Source organism: Scyliorhinus torazame, chromosome 7 (genome assembly GCF_047496885.1).
Source record: "Scyliorhinus torazame isolate Kashiwa2021f chromosome 7, sScyTor2.1, whole genome shotgun sequence".
In the NCBI taxonomy this organism is placed as follows: domain Eukaryota; kingdom Metazoa; phylum Chordata; class Chondrichthyes; order Carcharhiniformes; family Scyliorhinidae; genus Scyliorhinus; species Scyliorhinus torazame.
Genome location: NC_092713.1, coordinates 7832863 through 7852076, shown reverse-complemented (window position 1 = coordinate 7852076; position 19214 = coordinate 7832863). Strand labels below are relative to the sequence as shown.

The following is a 19214-nucleotide window of genomic DNA, read 5'->3' as shown; positions in this document are numbered from 1 at the left end:
TATAATGCGAGGAAAGATATGCAAACCAGTCAGGAAAAGGTCCAATCTTCTTGTATCTATTCAAATAAAAGAATATTTATTAACATGTAAAGACACACTCCAAGAAAGGCCACACTATAAAACAAAGGTACACTCACTGTAATAATGGCTGTATACACACACACTATTCTGACAGTAACCCCTTTTCCACATATGTGAACTCTGAGAAATGTCCTTGTCCCAAATCATCATACCATAAAGTGTAACTCTGTGAGCCAAACCCAGCAAATAGTTACCACCCACAAGTTATCTTTAAGCCTTTCTTAGATTCAGCATAGCTTTTCTCCGAAGTTTTTGATTGGCCGCATCTAGGATAGAATTCTATTTTTTGGGAGAGATTTTCTTTCCTGCTGGGTGTGGCTATGGTTATAACTACTTATCAGCGGTTTCTCTTTCTCCTCCTGTCCTGTAAGTACAGAGCTACCCAAATACTGATATACCAGATTTCAGGCGTGATTCGACGGACTCAAGTTAAAGTCCGTTGAATGGAGCGAGCAGGCTCCTTGGAATCGGAGTGCCATTTTGGAAGGCTGCCCCGAACGTGTCTCTTCCCCCTCCACCCCTTTCTGGCCCTACCCTGCGCTTATGCCCCTCCCCCCCACATTTGGAGGTCTCTGGGAACACCCCCCCACCCCACCCCCCCCCCATTACCTGGCAAGGCCCCCCCTCTCCTTTCCGGTTCCCTGGAAATGCCAACCTGGGCACCGTGGCAGTGCCAGGCTGGCAGTGTCAAGGTGTCAGGGGAGTGCCAGGGTGCCACTCTGCCCTGAGGTGCCGCTACACTTGATCCATACCAGTACTAAACGGCGCCCTGGCGAGGTCTCCCAGGCCATAAGGCTAATTTAAATATTCAGATCTGGATCTCGCCCAGTGAGGGCAAGATCCAGATCGTGTTGGGCAGAGAGAGTCAGGTGACTCACGTAGGGTTGGGCGCCCAGTGCGGAGCACAATTTGGGCTTCGCGCGTGATTCACCTGTTGCTCCCGGATCCGCGTTGGGTGCAATGGGGTCACTAAATTGCATCATCCCATTTAATCTCCTATCTACATGATTTGCCTTAGATGCCAGGGTTATAGCCTGTAAGTGTGAACTGTATGCTTATGCCTCCACTTAAACGCATCTCTTCTGCAGTTTAAACACCTAAAATTCTATGCTCTTTTGTTCCCCACTTCACTTAAGTAAATATCTGTTTCCCCTGCTTAGCTAATTCGCAAATCAAAACCCCTCCTGACACCTGCACTCTTATCAATTCTGTTTCATAAAATTTATTTTATCCAAGCTTCTTTAATTTTTATTTTATCCAATTCTTAAATCTTTACTTTATTCAAACTAAAGCTAATTGAAGTGGACAGAATTGAGGGGCCTAGATAGAGTAAACAAGAAGTATCGGTTCCCCCTAGCTGAGGGGTCAGTTATCAGGGGAGCAGAGATTAAAGGTGATTGGTAGAAGGATTCGAGGGGACATGAGGAAAATCCTTTTCACCCAGAGGGTGGAGGGCGTCTGGAATTCACGGCCTGAGTTGGTGGGTTGAGGCTGAAACACTCAATTCATTTAAAGGTCCCTGGATCTGCATCGAGAGTGCTGAAACCTGGGCTATGGAAGAGGTGCTGGAAAGTGGGATTAAAATGAGCGATTAGTTTTTTTTTCTCTCTTTGGCCAGCACCTACATGATGGGCTGAATGGCTTCTGCGCCATAACAATTCTAAGATTTGTGCTGTTGACTTTCGAATGCTTGCTGACATTGTCACTGTCTTTCCCTCATCGTGTTCCGTCTCCTGTGCTCTTCAATACTGTCACAATCAGGTCCCCTCAAAAAAGAACAAGCTCCATCCTCTCTCCAGCTGCCTGTTGGGCTCAAACGCCCTTTTCCTCTGCTGTCTCTTTTTGGATAATTCCTAGCCTCCCGAGCAATGCCCTTAGATCAGCCAATCGACGAAGTGGGTGGATTGTTTTTGTGCAATAACTGAAAAGATGGACTATGCCCATAAAAACCTCCACAGTCAACGATCTTCTATTCGCAGCCTATGCCAAACAGTCTGAACTTCTTTATTGCTTTGTTTACCTTTTGTTACTGCTGTGAATCCATTAAGTTGATGATTAACTTGGGTCATAATGTTTCATGGGTTCACAGACTTGAGCACAAAATCTCGGTTGACACTCCAGTGGAGTATTGAGGGAGTGATTCACTCACAAATGTGCTGTCTTTCAGCCGTAATACATCTGTCTGCTCCCTGAGCGACGTGTTAAAGAGCTCATGGCACTATTTCGAAGAAGAGTAGGGAAGTTATCCCTAGTTTCCTGGTGGATATTTATCCTGCAACTAACTAATTCCGATTGTGGGATCTTGCTGTGCAAAAAAAAAGACTCGGATTTCCTGCATTACAACAGAGCCCACACTTCACAAATACCATGTTGGGCTGTGAAGTGCTTTCAGACTTTCTGAAGTTGTGAAAGACACTTGTTCTTTCTGTTGATCGTTGGACTTTATAAATACAACTTTGGTTCTGCTAAGTTGACCAAGTAGTTTATCGAAGCAATTCAGTTGTGAGTGAGAATGGAGAGCGTTGTGGCAAATATAAACCAACACAGTGCTCTAACTCAGTTTGTTAGTTTATTGCATCTTGATTGAGATGATCATTAATGTGTATCTAATTCTTAACCTACACCTTTTTCTGCAAAGGATTATGCAGGTGGTCAAGGAGTAAATGTGGTCATAGAAATGTTGTCCAATGTGAATCTGAGCAATGATCTGCAACTACTTTCAAATGGTGGTCGAGTGATTGTAAGTACAAGGTCACTGAACAATGCACAGTGGGTGGTTATACTGGTCCTGTCATTTAATATTGGTCCATTTTGTTGAATATTGCAACAGGAGTGGGTCATTCAGCCCCTCATTCCTGCTACATGTACCCAACTCTTTTCATCCAATCTGCCACTCAATTAGGTCGTAGCTGATCTCAACGCGCCGTGGTTCCGCAACCCTGAATATCATTACCGAACAAAAATCCACTGACGTCAGTTTTAATAGCTCCATTTGAGGCTCATCTGAATAGCTTTATGTGGGTGTGAATTCCAGATTTCCACTAACCGTTTCTGTACGTAATACTTCCTGACATCATCCCTCAACCACCTGGGTCTAATTTTAGGGTTATGCCCCCTTGTTCTAGACTCAATTGGCCAAAGGAAATAGTTCTTCCCAGAATATGCTGGAAACACTCCACAGATCTGGCAATATCTGTGGAGCGAGAAACAGAGTTAATGTTTCAGGTTCCGAAAACCAGAAAAAGTTAAGAAAACAAGTGCAGTGGAAAGGAAAGCGAAGGGAAAAATTCTTAATTGGCTTGATAAGAGTAATGTGGTATGTATGGATTTCAAAAAAACATTTGAAAAAGGGCCCCATTGAAGACTTTTAAGCTCGTAGAATAAACGGCACAGTGGCAGGGAACAGAGAGAGGTGGTGAACAGTGGCAGGGAACAGAGAGAGGTGGTGAACAGTGCTGAGCAGCGAGAGGTGGTGAACAGTGCTGAGCAGCGAGAGGTGGTGAACAGTGCTGAGCAGCGAGACGTGGTGAACAGCGAGAGGTGGTGAACAGTGGTGAGCAGCGAGAGGTGGTGAACAGTGCTGAGCAGCAGGGTAGTACCGTGGTTAGCATTGTTGCTCCAGGGTCTCAGGTTCGATTCCCCGCTGGGTCACTGTCTGTGCGGAGTCTGCACGTTCTCCCCGTGCCTGCGTGGGTTTCCTCCGGGTGCTCCGGTTTCCTCCCACAAGTCCCGAGAGACGTGCTGTTAGGTGAATTGGACATTCTGAATTCTCCCTCTGTGTACCTGAACAGGTGCCGGAATGTGGCGACGAGGGGCTTTTCACAGTTAGTTCATTGCAGTGTTAATGTAAGCCTACTTCTGACAATAATAAAGATTATTATTATACTATTTAGTTCACAATCCCTCTGCCAGTGGTAACAGTCCCTCTCAAGCTTCTCTCTGGATAACAACTTCTCCAATCTATCTATATAACTGAAGTCCTCATCCCTGGAACCATTCTTAAAAATTTCTTCTGCACTCACTTCTCTTGAAGGTTCATCCTTCCTAAAGTACAGTAAGAAATCTTACAGCACCAGGTTAAAGTCCAACAGGTTTGTTTCGAATCACTAGCTTTGAATCACCAATCGACAACGACAACGGGTGAACGGACATCGCGCGACAATCGCCAGGAATGTTCCCTTCCAGTCGGTTGACAAGGGGGAGCCAGTCGATGTGGTATATTTGGACTTTCAGAAGGTGTTGGACAAAGTCCCGCATAAGAGATTATTGTGCAAAATTAAAGCGCGTGGGATTGGGGGAAATGTATTGAGGTGGATAGAAAACTGGTTGGCAGAGAGGAAACAAAGAGTAGGGATTAATGGGTCCTTTTCAAATTGGCAGGCAGTAACTAGTGGGGTACCACAGGGATCGGTGCTGGGACCCCAGCTATTCACAATATATATTAATGATTTGGATGAGGGAACAAAATGTAACATCTCATTTGCAGATGATACCAAATTAGGTGGGAGGGTGAATTGTGACGAGGATGCAGGGATCCTACAGCAAGATCTGGACAGGTTGGGCGAGTGGGCAAATCAATGGCAGATGCAGTATAATTTGGATAAGTGGGAGGTTATTCACTTTGGAAGCAAAAACAGGAAGGCAGATTACTACCTGAATGGTTGTAAATTGGGAGAGGGGAGTGTGCAGCGGGACCTGGGTGTCCTTGTGCACCAGTCGCTGAAGGTAAGCATGCAGGTGCAGCAAGCGGTAAAGAAGGCTAATGGTACGTTGGCCTTCATTGCGAGAGGTTTCGAGTATAGAAGCAGGGATGTGTTGCTGCAATTGTACAGGGCCTTGGTGAGGCCACACCTGGAGTATTGTGGGCAGTTTTGGTCTCCTTCTCTGAGGGAGGATGTTCTTGCTCTCGAGGGAGAGCAGCGAAGGTTTACCAGACTGATTCCAGGGATGGCGGGACTGTCATATGAGGAGAGATTGACCAGGTTAGGATTGTTCTCGCTGGAGTTCAGAAGAATGAGGGGGAATCTCATAGAGATTTATAAAATTCTAACAGGACTGGACAGGGTCGATGCAGGGAAGATGTTCCCGATGGTGGGTGTGTCCAGATCCAGGGGTCACAGTCTGAGGATTCAGGGTAAACCATTTTGGAGAGATAAGGAGACATTTCTTCACACAAAGAGAGGTGAGCCTGTGGAATTCATTACCACAGGAAGTAGTTGATGCTAAAACACTGAATATATTCAAGAGACGGCTGGATACAGCACTTGGGGAGAATGGGATCAAAGGCTCTGGGGAGAAAGCAGGATTAGGCTATTGAGTTGGATGATCAGCCATGATGGTGATGAATGGCAGAGCAGGCTCGAAGGGCCAAAAGGCCTCCTCCTGATCCGATCTTCTATTATCTATGTATCTATAGGTATCTTTGTAAAACACGAGAGAACTTTCCCAGTCTCCCCAATTTCTCCTCATACGACAATCCCGCCACCCAGGGATGGGGAACGTCCGTTGCACTCTCCTTCAATAAGGAGTCCAAAGCTGTATACTCCAGACGAGGTGTAAACAATTGCAGCAAGGTCTCTACTCCTGCGCTCAAATACCATGAGCCATCCTAATTGCTTGCTGCACCTGCCTGCTTCAGCCACTCACGAACAAGGACATCCAGGTCCATTTGGTCATCCGCTTCCCAATCCCTCACCGTTTAAGAAAATCTCCACCTTTCCGTTTTTTCGACCAAAGAAGAGTCTTGCGAAGAGGAATCACATTGGCCTCCACAGATGCTGGCAGACCTGCTGCGTTTTCCAGCTCCCTCTGTTTTTGTTACAGTTATTATGACGTGTGATTGATGCTACAGTTGGAACTGCTTCTATTCTGCAGATTGTGGGTTGCAGAGGTTCAGTTGAGATAAATCCCAGGGATACCATGGCAAAGGAATCCAGCATCATTGGGGTTGCATTGCCAACTGCAACTAAGGTAAGAGGAGCACATTTCAAATACTTGCTTTAGGGGTCGAAGGGTAGAGTTGCTGCATGGACTCAATGCGCTCGTACCTCGTTACTCTGCATTTTTTTCAATGCGGTGCTAAATAAACAGTTTGCAGCGTCATCAAAACAGCAGAAAGGATTTACCACAAGAATGTTAGGCCAATCACTTTCAATGTCCGGGACATCGTAACCAATGGAGAAGGTGGTGCGAACGGGTACCCCACAGTTGCGCTGCAGCACTGAGGGAATGCTGCACTGTTGGAGGTACGATCTTTCTAATGAGATAAGCCGCTGTCTCAGGCGGCAGTAAAAGATCACAAGCACTATTTGGAAGAAGAAAAGTTGTGCCTGCGCCAATATTATTCCCTCCGATTACATCAAAAAACATTGTCTGCTCATTATCACGTTGCTATTTGTGGGAGCTTTCTGTGCCCAAAATGCTGCTGCATTTTCTACCCAACTGTCCCACATTCGGCCCTCCTAAAATGTTCCTTAAAAAAACGCGTGTTAACCAAAAATGTGTCAATCAAAAATCAGTTTCCCAAAGAAAACGTGTGAAACGCATAATTTATATTCCCAATTTTTAATGTTTACATTTAAAATCTATTGTTCCCTTCAACTAACTGGGCATCTTAATATCTCCAATTTGCTGCTTCTTGCTCACTAACCCCCCTGCTCACCCTCGCCCTAACCCCCCTGCTCACCCTCGCCCTAACCCCCCTGCTCACCCTCGCCCTAACCCCCCTGCTCACCCTCGCCCTAACCCCCCTGCTCACCCTCGCCCTAACCCCCCTGCTCACCTTCGCCCTAACCCCCCTGCTCACCCTCGCCCTAACCCCCCTGCTCACCTTCGCCCTAACCCCCCTGCTCACCCTCGCCCTAACCCCCCTGCTCACCTTCGCCCTAACCCCCCTGCTCACCCTCGCCCTAACCCCCCTGCTCACCCTCGCCCTAACCCCCCTGCTCACCCTCGCCCTAACCCCCCTGCTCACCCTCGCCCTAACCCCCCTGCTCACCCTCGCCCTAACCCCCCTGCTCACCCTCGCCCTAACCCCCCTGCTCACCCTCGCCCTAACCCCCCTGCTCACCTTCGCCCTAACCCCCCTGCTCACCCTCGCCCTAACCCCCCTGCTCACCCCCCTCCCCTCCTCCTCACCCCCTCCCCTCCTGCTCACCCCCTCCCCTCCTGCTCACCCCCTCCCCTCCTGCTCACCCCCTCCCCTCCTCCTCACCCCCCTCCCCTCCTGCTCACCCCCTCCCCTCCTGCACACCCCCCTCCCCTCCTCCTCACCCCCTCCCCTCCTGCTCACCCCCTCCCCTCCTGCTCACCCCCTCCCCTCCTGCTCACCCCCTCCCCTCCTGCTCACCCCCTCCCCTCCTCCTCACCCCCCTCCCCTCCTGCTCACCCCCTCCCCTCCTGCACACCCCCCTCCCCTCCTGCTCACCCCCTCCCCTCCTGCTCACCCCCTCCCCTCCTGCTCACCCCCTCCCCTCCTCCTCACCCCCTCCCCTCCTCCTCACCCCCTCCCCTCCTCACCCCCCTCCCCTCCTGCTCACCCCCCTCCTCACCCCCCAACCCTCCTGCTCACCCCCTCCCCTCCTGCTCACCCCCTCCCCTCCTCCTCACCCCCCGACCCACCTGCTCACCCTCACCCTAACCCCCCTGCACACCCCCCTCCCAAACCCCCTGCTCACCCTCCCAACCCCCCTGCTCACCACTCTCTCCCGGCTCTCCTGCACCCCCCCAACCCTCCAGCATATGCCCCTCCTTACTCACTACTCATTTCCTCTTCCAAGGGGCACGTGGAAGTAGCGAGGGTCCAGGAGGGGGGAGCTGCGATCTTTTTCAATAGAAGACTGAGCATACATCGTAAACATGATAAAGTGAAAATGGAGGATGTGCAATTCGGGAGCTTCCCTCAGTTAGAAACCAGGCTGTTAAAATGCATTTTAATAGGAAGATGCTGTTATTATAGTTGTGATGACTCCTCAATACTCCATTGGCTCTAAAGTGCTTTGGTCACCTGCCCCAGTTTCATTCTTGTGACTCATTGTCACACTTTTGTTTGGTAATTGCTGTTGTGAAGTGACTTGGATGTTTTACTGTGTTAAAGACACTTAATAAATGCAAGTTTTTGCTGCATTTATATCTGGCATTTAACCGCCTCAGAATGTCCCAAAATGCTTTCCCGATGGACAAACGATGAACTTTTCAAGTCTTTGTGTTTTGTGCAGGAGGACCGGCTGGAGTCAGTCGCTGCGCTCCTGGCAGGAATGGAGGTGGGTTGGCTGAAGCCTGTGGTGGGGCCAGAATACCCACTGGAGAAGGTGGCCCAGGCCCACGAGGACATCATTAAGGGGTCTGGAGCAGTGGGCAAAATGATACTTCTAATATGACACGTCTGCCTTACGGAAAGAACATCGCTGCCCAGTAAGCATCAGGCCACCCCTGTAGAAATCTTTCATAATTTCAGAGCTCTGGGCTCGGTGTTTTTGGGGGGGGAATGTGGCTGGGGGAGTGAGTTGTGTTTGAACTCTCCAAGTCCCCTGTCACACAACATTATTGTACCCTGATTTGCACTTAATTCAGGCTCAAGAATGAACAATATTGATTAATTTGAGCTTTATTGCTCTGACCATGATAGGGTAGGACATAATTAACCATAGGATTTACAGTGCAGGAAGCCATTCGGCCCATCGAGTCTGCACCGGCCCTTGGAAAGAGCACCCTACCCAAGCCCACACCTCCACCCTAGTCCCGTAACCCAGCACCCCACCTAACGTTTGGACACTACGGGGCAATTTATCATGGCCAATCCACCCAACCTGCACATCTTTGGACTGTGGGAGGAAACCGGAGCACCCGGGGGAAACCCACGCAGACACGGGGAGGACGTGCAGTCTCCGCACAGACAGTCACCCGAGGCCGGAATCGAACCCGGATCCCTGGCGCTGTGAAGCAACAGTGCTAACCACTGCGCCACCCCCGACGAGTGTGCCGGTCTACCCCTGCTCTGTCAGTCTTGTGTGTTTAAAGGACATTGTGACGAATATTCAGAAAACAAAAGTCAGGAAACAAAATGGGAATTGCTGTGGCTTCTGATTGCAGATTGGACACTGCTACGAACGTTCTCCGCTCCCAAATTTTAAACCTTCATCCGTAGTATTGTGCCTTTATTGGAGGAATGGGGCTAACTGGGTCACTCTGTTAAAAATCCAGCACAGGCATTATCACCTCTGTGTCGACAATATTCAATTCAGATTTTCAGCCGGTGAACATAAAGCACGGTTTCAGGACCCCACCTTGCAAAGTGTGACTTTCAGCAAATCAGATTTTTCCTTGTGAATTAATTTGTAAACTGGAGTTAGATTCTTGTGGGCATTTTCTCACCAGGTCAAGAATGTAGCTTGAAACATCGCAGTTCAATTCCTAAATGAAATGACTTTTCACATAAAATGAATTTCTAAACATAAAATAAATATTAACTCACCAGTGATAGTTGTGAAGCTTGTTTGTGGAGTTGGGGGGGTCGGACAGAGGGACAAATGGTGAAGTTACTGGAAGACGGGGCAGGATCATCAACAACCTTAAAAAACTGTAAGAAGTCTTACAACACCAGGTTAAAGTCCAACAAGTTTGTTTCAAACACTAGCTTTCGGGGCGTGGCTCCTTCATCAGGTGAGTCTGGGGAAGGAGCAGTGCTCCGAAAGCTAGTGTTTGAAACAAACTTGTTGGACTTTAACCTGGTGTTGTAAGACTTCTTACTGTGCCCACCCCAGTCCAACGCGGCATCTCCACATCATGGCTTAAAAAACTGGTGGACAGTTTTTTTTTCCTTCTGCCAGTAAACGTGTGGCGCTCAATGTCCGCATTTATCGCCCTATTCACTTCGGGACTGCTCGTTCTCCAGCACCAAAACTACCAGGACTAATTCCCAACAGCTACTGGGCATTCTTGACTCATGTTTACCAGGATCGAAGTACTAATTTATGATAAAAGGTTTTCGATTTAAACATCAAAGTGGTGAAGTGAGACTCATACTGAAATGCTGGGGATACTGTGATGTGATACAACTGTGCAGTGTATCACATAGTCCGTGTGACCCATTGGCAAATAACATTACAGTGAGAATTAAAAGGATAGACGTTCCCTTGCGTCAGCAATTTTGTAATTAAACTATTGACCAAATCAGCATTCAGCGAGGAATTAGTCTTCAGTGCTCAGTCCCACCTTTTCTCTGTTGAGATCTCTCACATCATTGCACTCACTGCTTTATTTATCCTCCACACATAAGTTCCCAGTCTCCTCTCTCTTGGGAATCTAGTCCTGGCCAGTTCACGCTCTGGTAGCCATGGCACAGTCAACGGACATTGAAATAGTGGGCAGCACGGTAGCATTGTGGATAGCACAATTGCTTCACAGCTCCAGGGTCCCAGGTTCGATTCCGACTTGGGTCACTGGCTGTGCGGAGTCTGCACGTCCTCCCCGTGTGCGTGGGTTTCCTCCGGGTGCTCCGGTTTCCTCCCACAGTCCAAAGATGTGCAGGTTAGGTGGATTGGCCATGATAAATTGCCCTTAAGTGTCCAAAATTGCCCTTAGGGTTGGGTGGGGTTACTGGGTTATGGGGATAGGGTGGAGGTGTTGACCTTGGGTGGGGTGCTCTTTCCAAGAGCCGGTGCAGACTCGATGGGCCGAATGGCCTCCTTCTGCACTGAAAATTCTATGATAATAAAATAGGGGTTTTTATGCAGCTCACCTTATTTGCAAACACAGAGAGGCTCTTTGTGAATGATTCTCAATTTCTTAATTGTTACTGAGTAACTGTAAATTAATAGAAGAATCTGCTGGGTTTGCTGTGTGGGAGTTTGACGAGGAGCATGGAACCACGACCCTGAACAATCAATTGAAGAAGGAAAATGGCAGAAACATATCGATGGATCCATTCTCGTTAGAAAAGTGAAATGTCTCGCAGAAACCCTCATGAGACCGGTCTGTCGGGTTAATCCCATTAATCCCTCTTCACAAGCTAACAGTTCACACACTCGCATTTTTTCAGTTGAAAAGCAGGTGGATGGACTGTAGAAACATACACGTGGAGCGAGAGAAAAAGAGAGACAGACATAAAAACCGCATAGAGAGAGAGACAGATACAGGACTAGGCAGGGAGGGGGAGAGACAGATACAGGACTAGGCAGGGAGGGGGAGAGAGAGAGACAGATACAGGACTAGGCAGGGAGGGGGAGAGAGAGAGACAGATACAGGACTAGGCAGGGAGGGGGAGAGAGACAGGACTAGGCAGGGAGGGGGAGAGAGACAGGACTAGGCAGGGAGGGGGAGAGAGAGAAACAGATACAGGACTAGGGAGGGGGAGAGAGAGAGACAGGACTAGGCAGGGAGGGGGAGAGAGAGAGACAGGACTAGGCAGGGAGGGGGAGAGAGAGAGACAGGACTAGGCAGGGAGGGGGAGAGAGAGAGACAGATACAGGACTAGGCAGGGAGGGGGAGAGGGAGAGAGAGACAGATACAGGACTAGGCAGGGAGGGGGAGAGAGAGAGACAGATACAGGACTAGGCAGGGAGGGGGAGAGAGAGAGACAGATACAGGACTAGGCAGGGAGGGGGAGAGAGACAGGACTAGGCAGGGAGGGGGAGAGAGAGAAACAGATACAGGACTAGGGAGGGGGAGAGAGAGAGACAGGACTAGGCAGGGAGGGGGGGAGAGTGAGACAGGACTAGGCAGGGAGGGGGAGAGAGAGAGACAGGACTAGGCAGGGAGGGGGAGAGAGAGAGACAGATACAGGACTAGGCAGGGAGGGGGAGAGAGAGACAGATACAGGACTAGGCAGGGAGGGGGAGAGAGAGACAGATACAGGACTAGGCAGGGAGGGGGAGAGAGACAGGACTAGGCAGGGAGGGGGAGAGAGCGACAGATACAGGACTAGGCAGGGAGGGGGAGAGAGAGAGACAGATACAGGACTAGGCAGGGAGGGGGAGAGAGAGAGACAGGACTAGGCAGGGAGGGGGAGAGAGAGAAACAGATACAGGACTAGGCAGGGAGGGGGAGAGAGAGACAGGACTAGGCAGGGAGGGGGAGAGAGAGAGACAGATACAGGACTAGGCAGGGAGGGGGAGAGAGAGACAGGACTAGGCAGGGAGGGTAGAGAGAGAGACAGATACAGGACTAGGCAGGGAGGGGGAGAGAGAGACAGATACAGGACTAGGCAGGGAGGGGGAGAGAGAGAGACAGGACTAGGCAGGGAGGGGGAGAGAGAGAGACAGGACTAGGCAGGGAGGGGGAGAGAGAGACAGGACTAGGCAGGGAGGGGGAGAGAGAGCGACAGGACTAGGCAGGGAGGGGGAGAGAGAGACAGGACTAGGCAGGGAGGGGGAGAGAGAGACAGGACTAGGCAGGGAGGGGGAGAGAGAGCGACAGGTACAGGACTAGGCAGGGAGGGGGAGAGACAGATACAGGACTAGGCAGGGAGGGGGAGAGAGACAGGACTAGGCAGGGAGGGGGAGAGAGAGAAACAGATACAGGACTAGGCAGTGAGGGGGAGAGAGAGACATACAGGACTAGGCAGGGAGGGGGAGAGAGAGACAGGACTAGGCAGGGAGGGTAGAGAGAGAGACAGATACAGGACTAGGCAGGGAGGGGGAGAGAGAGACAGATACAGGACTAGGCAGGGAGGGGGAGAGAGAGAGACAGGACTAGGCAGGGAGGGGGAGAGAGAGAGACAGATACAGAACTCGGCAGGGAGGGGGAGAGACAGATACAGGACTAGGGAGGGGGAGAGAGAGACAGGACTAGGCAGGGAGGGGGAGAGAGAGAGACAGGACTAGGCAGGGAGGGGGAGAGAGAGAGACAGATACAGAACTAGGCAGGGAGGGGGAGAGGGAGAGTGACAGATACAGGACTAGGCAGGGAGGGGGAGAGGGAGACAGATACAGGACTAGGCAGGGAGGGGGAGAGAGAGTCAGGACTAGGCAGGGAGGGGGAGAGAGAGCGACAGATACAGGACTAGGCAGGGAGGGGGAGAGAGAGAGACAGATACAGGACTAGGCAGGGAGGGGGAGAGAGAGAGACAGGACTAGGCAGGGAGGGGGAGAGAGAGAAACAGATACAGGACTAGGCAGGGAGGGGGAGAGAGAGACAGGACTAGGCAGGGAGGGGGAGAGAGAGAGACAGATACAGGACTAGGCAGGGAGGGGGAGAGAGAGACAGGCCTAGGCAGGGAGGGTAGAGAGAGAGACAGATACAGGACTAGGCAGGGAGGGGGAGAGAGAGACAGATACAGGACTAGGCAGGGAGGGGGAGAGAGAGAGACAGGACTAGGCAGGGAGGGGGAGAGAGAGAGACAGGACTAGGCAGGGAGGGGGAGAGAGAGACAGGACTAGGCAGGGAGGGGGAGAGAGAGCGACAGGACTAGGCAGGGAGGGGGAGAGAGAGACAGGACTAGGCAGGGAGGGGGAGAGGGAGACAGGACTAGGCAGGGAGGGGGAGAGAGAGCGACAGGTACAGGACTAGGCAGGGAGGGGGAGAGACAGATACAGGACTAGGCAGGGAGGGGGAGAGAGACAGGACTAGGCAGGGAGGGGGAGAGAGAGAAACAGATACAGGACTAGGCAGTGAGGGGGAGAGAGAGACATACAGGACTAGGCAGGGAGGGGGAGAGAGAGACAGGACTAGGCAGGGAGGGTAGAGAGAGAGACAGATACAGGACTAGGCAGGGAGGGGGAGAGAGAGACAGATACAGGACTAGGCAGGGAGGGGGAGAGAGAGAGACAGGACTAGGCAGGGAGGGGGAGAGAGAGAGACAGATACAGAACTAGGTAGGGAGGGGGAGAGACAGATACAGGACTAGGCAGGGAGGGGGAGAGAGAGACAGGACTAGGCAGGGAGGGGGAGAGAGAGAGACAGGACTAGGCAGGGAGGGGGAGAGAGAGACAGATACAGAACTAGGCAGGGAGGGGGAGAGGGAGAGTGACAGATACAGGACTAGGCAGGGAGGGAGAGAGAGAGACAGATACAGGACTAGGCAGGGAGGGGGGGAGAGAGAGACAGATACAGAACTAGGTAGGGAGGGGGAGAGACAGATACAGGACTAGGCAGGGAGGGGGAGAGAGAGACAGGACTAGGCAGGGAGGGGGAGAGAGAGAGACAGGACTAGGCAGGGAGGGGGAGAGAGAGACAGATACAGAACTAGGCAGGGAGGGGGAGAGGGAGAGTGACAGATACAGGACTAGGCAGGGAGGGGGAGAGGGAGAGAGAGAAACAGATACAGGACTAGGCAGGGAGGGGGAGAGAGAGACAGGACTAGGCAGGGAGGGGGAGAGAGAGAGACAGATACAGGACTAGGCAGGGAGGGGGAGAGAGAGACAGGACTAGGCAGGGAGGGTAGAGAGAGAGACAGATACAGGACTAGGCAGGGAGGGGGAGAGAGAGACAGATACAGGACTAGGCAGGGAGGGGGAGAGAGAGAGACAGGACTAGGCAGGGAGGGGGAGAGAGAGAGACAGGACTAGGCAGGGAGGGGGAGAGAGAGACAGGACTAGGCAGGGAGGGGGAGAGAGAGCGACAGGACTAGGCAGGGAGGGGGAGAGAGAGACAGGACTAGGCAGGGAGGGGGAGAGAGAGCGACAGGTACAGGACTAGGCAGGGAGGGGGAGAGACAGATACAGGACTAGGCAGGGAGGGGGGAGAGAGACAGGACTAGGCAGGGAGGGGGAGAGAGAGAAACAGATACAGGACTAGGCAGTGAGGGGGAGAGAGAGATACAGGACTAGGCAGGGAGGGGGAGAGAGAGACAGGACTAGGCAGGGAGGGTAGAGAGAGAGACAGATACAGGACTAGGCAGGGAGGGGGAGAGAGAGACAGATACAGGACTAGGCAGGGAGGGGGAGAGAGAGAGACAGGACTAGGCAGGGAGGGGGAGAGAGAGAGACAGATACAGAACTAGGTAGGGAGGGGGAGAGACAGATACAGGACTAGGCAGGGAGGGGGAGAGAGAGACAGGACTAGGCAGGGAGGGGGAGAGAGAGAGACAGGACTAGGCAGGGAGGGGGAGAGAGAGACAGATACAGAACTAGGCAGGGAGGGGGAGAGGGAGAGTGACAGATACAGGACTAGGCAGGGAGGGGGAGAGGGAGAGAGAGAGACAGATACAGGACTAGGCAGGGAGGGGGGGAGAGAGAGACAGAATGGAGAAAGACAAGTGAACACACAAAAGATAGACACATAAAAAGGGCCATTTGAAAGCCAAGGGGACAAAGACGGAGGGAGGAATTTGATGGGAATATAAAAGGACCTTAATCTAGTGTGCAGAGGTCATTAAGCCAGTCTGTGGAAGTAGTTTAATTCGGGTTATTACATCATTGTGGGAGGACCAGTCTAGAGTAAGGAAGTTTTAAAAATTCTTTCATGAGATGTGTCCATCTCTAATGTCCTTGAGCTGGTGAGGTGCCTTCCTGAACTGTTGCTATAGGTACACCCACAGTGCTGTTAGGGAGGGAGTTCCCAGATCCAGCAACACTGAAGGAACAGCAATGTAGTTCCAAGTCAGGGTGATGTGTGGTTTGGAGGGGAACTTCCCCATGGGTCTGCTGCCTTTGTCCTGGGTGGTAGAGGTTGAGTTTGGAAGGAGCTGGCAAAGAAGCCTTGGTGGGTTTCTGCAGTGCAACTTGTGAAGGGAACATATGCACTGCATTGGTGATGGAGGGAAGCGTTGCATGTTGAAGTTTGTGGATGGGGTGTCAAGTGGGGCTGCTTTGTCCTGGATGGTGTTGAGCTTGAGTGTTGCTGGAGCTTCACTGATCCAGGCAAGTGGGGAGTAGAGTATTCCATCACACTCCTGACTCGTACCTTATCGGTGTCGGGATGGTCGGGAGCTGGGTTACTTGCCTCAGAATTCTGATCCTCTGACTTGCTCTTGTAGGGCGGCACGGTAGCACAGTGGTTAGCACGCTTCACAGCACCAGGGTCCCAGGTTCAATTCCCGGCTTGGGTCACTGTGTGGAGTCTGCGCGTTCTCCCCGTGTCTGCGTGGGTTTCCTCCGGGTGCTCAGGTTTCCTCCCACAAGTCCCGAAAGCCATGCTTGTTGGGTGAATTGGACATTCTGAATTCTCCCTCTGTGTACCCGAACAGGCGCCAGAATATCGCGACTAGGGGATTTTCACAGTAACTTCATTGCAGTGTAAATGTAAGCCTACATCTGACACTAATAAAGATTAGTATATAGCCACAATATCATATGGCCAGGCCAGTCCTGTTTAGTGGTTAATGGATGTTGATAGTGGATTTTTTTGTGGTGGTAATGCCATTGAATATTAAGGGGAGATGATTATTGCCTGGCATTTGTCTGGTGAATGTGATTTTCCATTTATCAGTCGAAGTCTGAACATTGTCCAGGTCTTGCTGCATATGAATCGCTTGCTTCAGTATCCTAGGAGTGGCGCTGAATAGTGAATGTTCCCACATCTGCCCTTATGATAGAGGGAATGTTATTGATGAAGCAAGTGAAGATGGTTGGACTGAGCACACAACTCTGAGGAACTCCTGCAGTGATGTCCTGGAGCTGAGATGATTGACCTCCAACCATCTTCCTTTGTGCCGGGTATGACTCCAACCAGCGGAGAGTTTCCCCCCTGATTCCCATTGACTCCAGTTTTTCTCGGGGTCCCTGGTGGCACAGGTTTCGGTCACTGGAATGTTTGGTAGAGGGTTTAGTTAAGTTACTTTTTTTCTGAGCGGTTTGGTCAGTGTGTGGGGAAGTGTTTAATGAGGATTACTGAGTTAGATCCCCTCGTTTTCTGTTTTTGGGTTGGGGGGGGGGGGTGGTTGTGGACATCGTTGTCATTTAGTTTCCGGATGTGATTATTTTGTGACAGTCGCATCATTTTGTTGCCTCTTCCAATGAGTATTTTTGAGGGATTGTTGTGCCTGATCCATTTTTATCCATTCTATTTGCAGCGATGAGGCAGGTAACTTCTGTTTGGTTTACATGACCTGGGATGGCCTTTCCCAAGAGGAAAGGAATGGGATAGACTATAATACAGGGAAAGAGAGATGGGGGGAGGGAGATTGGGGGGGAGGGAGAGTATTAGAGAAAGAGAGAGTTGGAGATGGAGGGAGATTAACAGGAAAAGATATGCCTGATGATTTTCAAAATCTTGCAAGTTAGTAAGGTGCCATAGATCAGTCAACAGGCACAAGGGGCTTGTGTCAATGCTTGGTCAATGTGCATGTGTCTCAATGTCTCTGGCCCCATAAAAACCTTGGACTCCTTGAAGCCTCTCTTCCCCCTCCCTTTGCCTCAAGCACCCCAGGGTTTGTAGGCACGCACTGCCCTGCTTGCTCCCCAGAAAGCTGGAGAGCTCTCCTCGAATGGCGAGAGGATTTTCAGTTGGGGCATTCCTCCGCCCGTCTATGCTCTCCTTTATAGATCATAGAATTTACAGTGCAGAAGGAGGCCATTCGGCCCATCGAGTCTGAAAAGGCTCTTTGGAAAGAGCACCCTACCCAAGCCCACACCTCCACCCTATCCCAGTAACCCCACCCGGCACTAAGGGCAATTCGAAGGGCAATTTAGAATGGCCAATTCACCTAACCTGCCCATCTTTGGACTGTGGGAGGAAACCGGAGCACCCGGAGGAAACCCACGCAGACACGGGGAGGATGTGCAGACTCCGCACAGAGAGTGACCCAAGCCGGGAATCGAACCTGGGACCCTGGAGCAGTGAAGCAATTGTGCTAACCACTATGCTACCGCGCTGCCCCAAATATTGTGAGCCAGCTTGTCCTCAAAGGAGACTGACGGGGAGAGAGTGCAAACAGGACACCCCCCCCCCCCCCCCCGCAACACACACCGACTGAAGAGCTCGAGTGATAGTGGGTCGGGCAAACCAGAGTTTTTTATGCACGGCATGAAACTACTGCAAAACCTTTTTTTAAAGTGCCTAGAAATATGTGAAAACTTGCCAATGCTGCCAGCGGGCTGCTCCCCACTTCTCCCGCCCAAAACAACATACTGCCAGAATAATGGAAAATTCCACCCCATGATTCAGCAATCCTGAACTTGTACAGATTTAAACAAAGGTGCGAGAAAGGTGAACTGTGAAGGAGTATGAAAAACAAAAAGCTCAAAATCTCGAGATGATTTGTACAAATTTATTTATTGTTCGATTTATTTGGCAATTGCAAAGCAGCAAGTTGAAGTTGTCGAAGTATCTCTTCACTGCACACACAGGCATTATTCCTTCAAGTGAACACGGTTTCTGCCTGGGTTAGGGGGCCATTCATAAAAGACGTGGACGGTCTGTAATACAAGTCAATGTCAGTGTGGACTAGTTTTGATCAGCCAGTGGGCATGTACGAGCTTACTCACCCTCTAACGTATCAGCACTGGGTCAGTGGGTGGTACGATCACCTCAGGGTCAGATGGTGGTGGGTTCAAATCCCAGTCCTGAAACGTGACGCCACAATCCAGGGAGACGCACCAGCACGGTCATCAGGAAACGTTACATGTTTGGAAGTGCTGCCTTTCAGACGAGCTTTTATTCCGAGGCCCATTGGCTCTGAGGTGGGTGTACACGATCCCATTGTACCATTGCAAAGAACAGGGGTCCCGGAGGCAAAATCTATTCCTTAAGCCGCTTCACTAAAACAGACTATTTTCTATTACCACATTGCTGTTGGTGGGAATTTGCTTTGTGCAAATTGTTTCTGTGTTTCCAACATTAGACAATGTCTATTGTGTAAAGGTGTCTCATTGTCTGCAAGCGCTTTGAGAGAGGGTGTAAATAACACGATAGAAATACAAGTCCTATCTTTGATTGGCCTGGGTTTTCCAAATCTGATCATTACACCTTTCCCAGGAGATTAAAGACAGCAAGGCCATGACAGTATCCAGGTTTAGGTTGGGAAATGACCACATGAGTGCCATCAACATAGGGCAGCACGGTAGCATTGTGGATAGCACAATTGCTTCACAGCTCCGGGGTCCCAGGTTCAATTCCGGCTTGGGTCACTGTCTGTGCGGAGTCTGCACATCCTCCCCGTGTGTGCGTGGGTTTCCTCCGGGTGCTCCGGTTTCCTCCCACAGTCCAAAGATGTGCAGGTTAGGTGGATTGGCCATGATAAATTGCCCTTAGTGTCC

The 19214-nt window shown here is 50.8% G+C and overlaps 2 protein-coding genes across 2 annotated transcripts in view; one reads left to right on the top strand and one right to left on the bottom strand.

Moving 5' to 3' along the window:
• Window positions 1-9557, top strand: part of cryz (crystallin, zeta (quinone reductase)) — a 57974-nt gene extending 48417 nt beyond the window's left edge. Inside the window, exons 7-9 of the mRNA XM_072510297.1 lie at window positions 2720-2821; window positions 5956-6051; window positions 8298-9557. Coding sequence (XP_072366398.1) covers window positions 2720-2821; window positions 5956-6051; window positions 8298-8459 — 360 coding nt within the window. The 3' untranslated portion in view covers window positions 8460-9557. The remainder of the gene's footprint in view (window positions 1-2719; window positions 2822-5955; window positions 6052-8297) is intronic.
• An 8655-nt stretch (window positions 9558-18212) lies between these two features.
• The window catches only part of lrriq3 (leucine-rich repeats and IQ motif containing 3), a 58951-nt gene continuing 57949 nt past the window's right edge, over window positions 18213-19214 (bottom strand). The window contains exon 7 of the mRNA XM_072510296.1: window positions 18213-18374. Coding sequence (XP_072366397.1) covers window positions 18355-18374 — 20 coding nt within the window. The 3' untranslated portion in view covers window positions 18213-18354. The remainder of the gene's footprint in view (window positions 18375-19214) is intronic.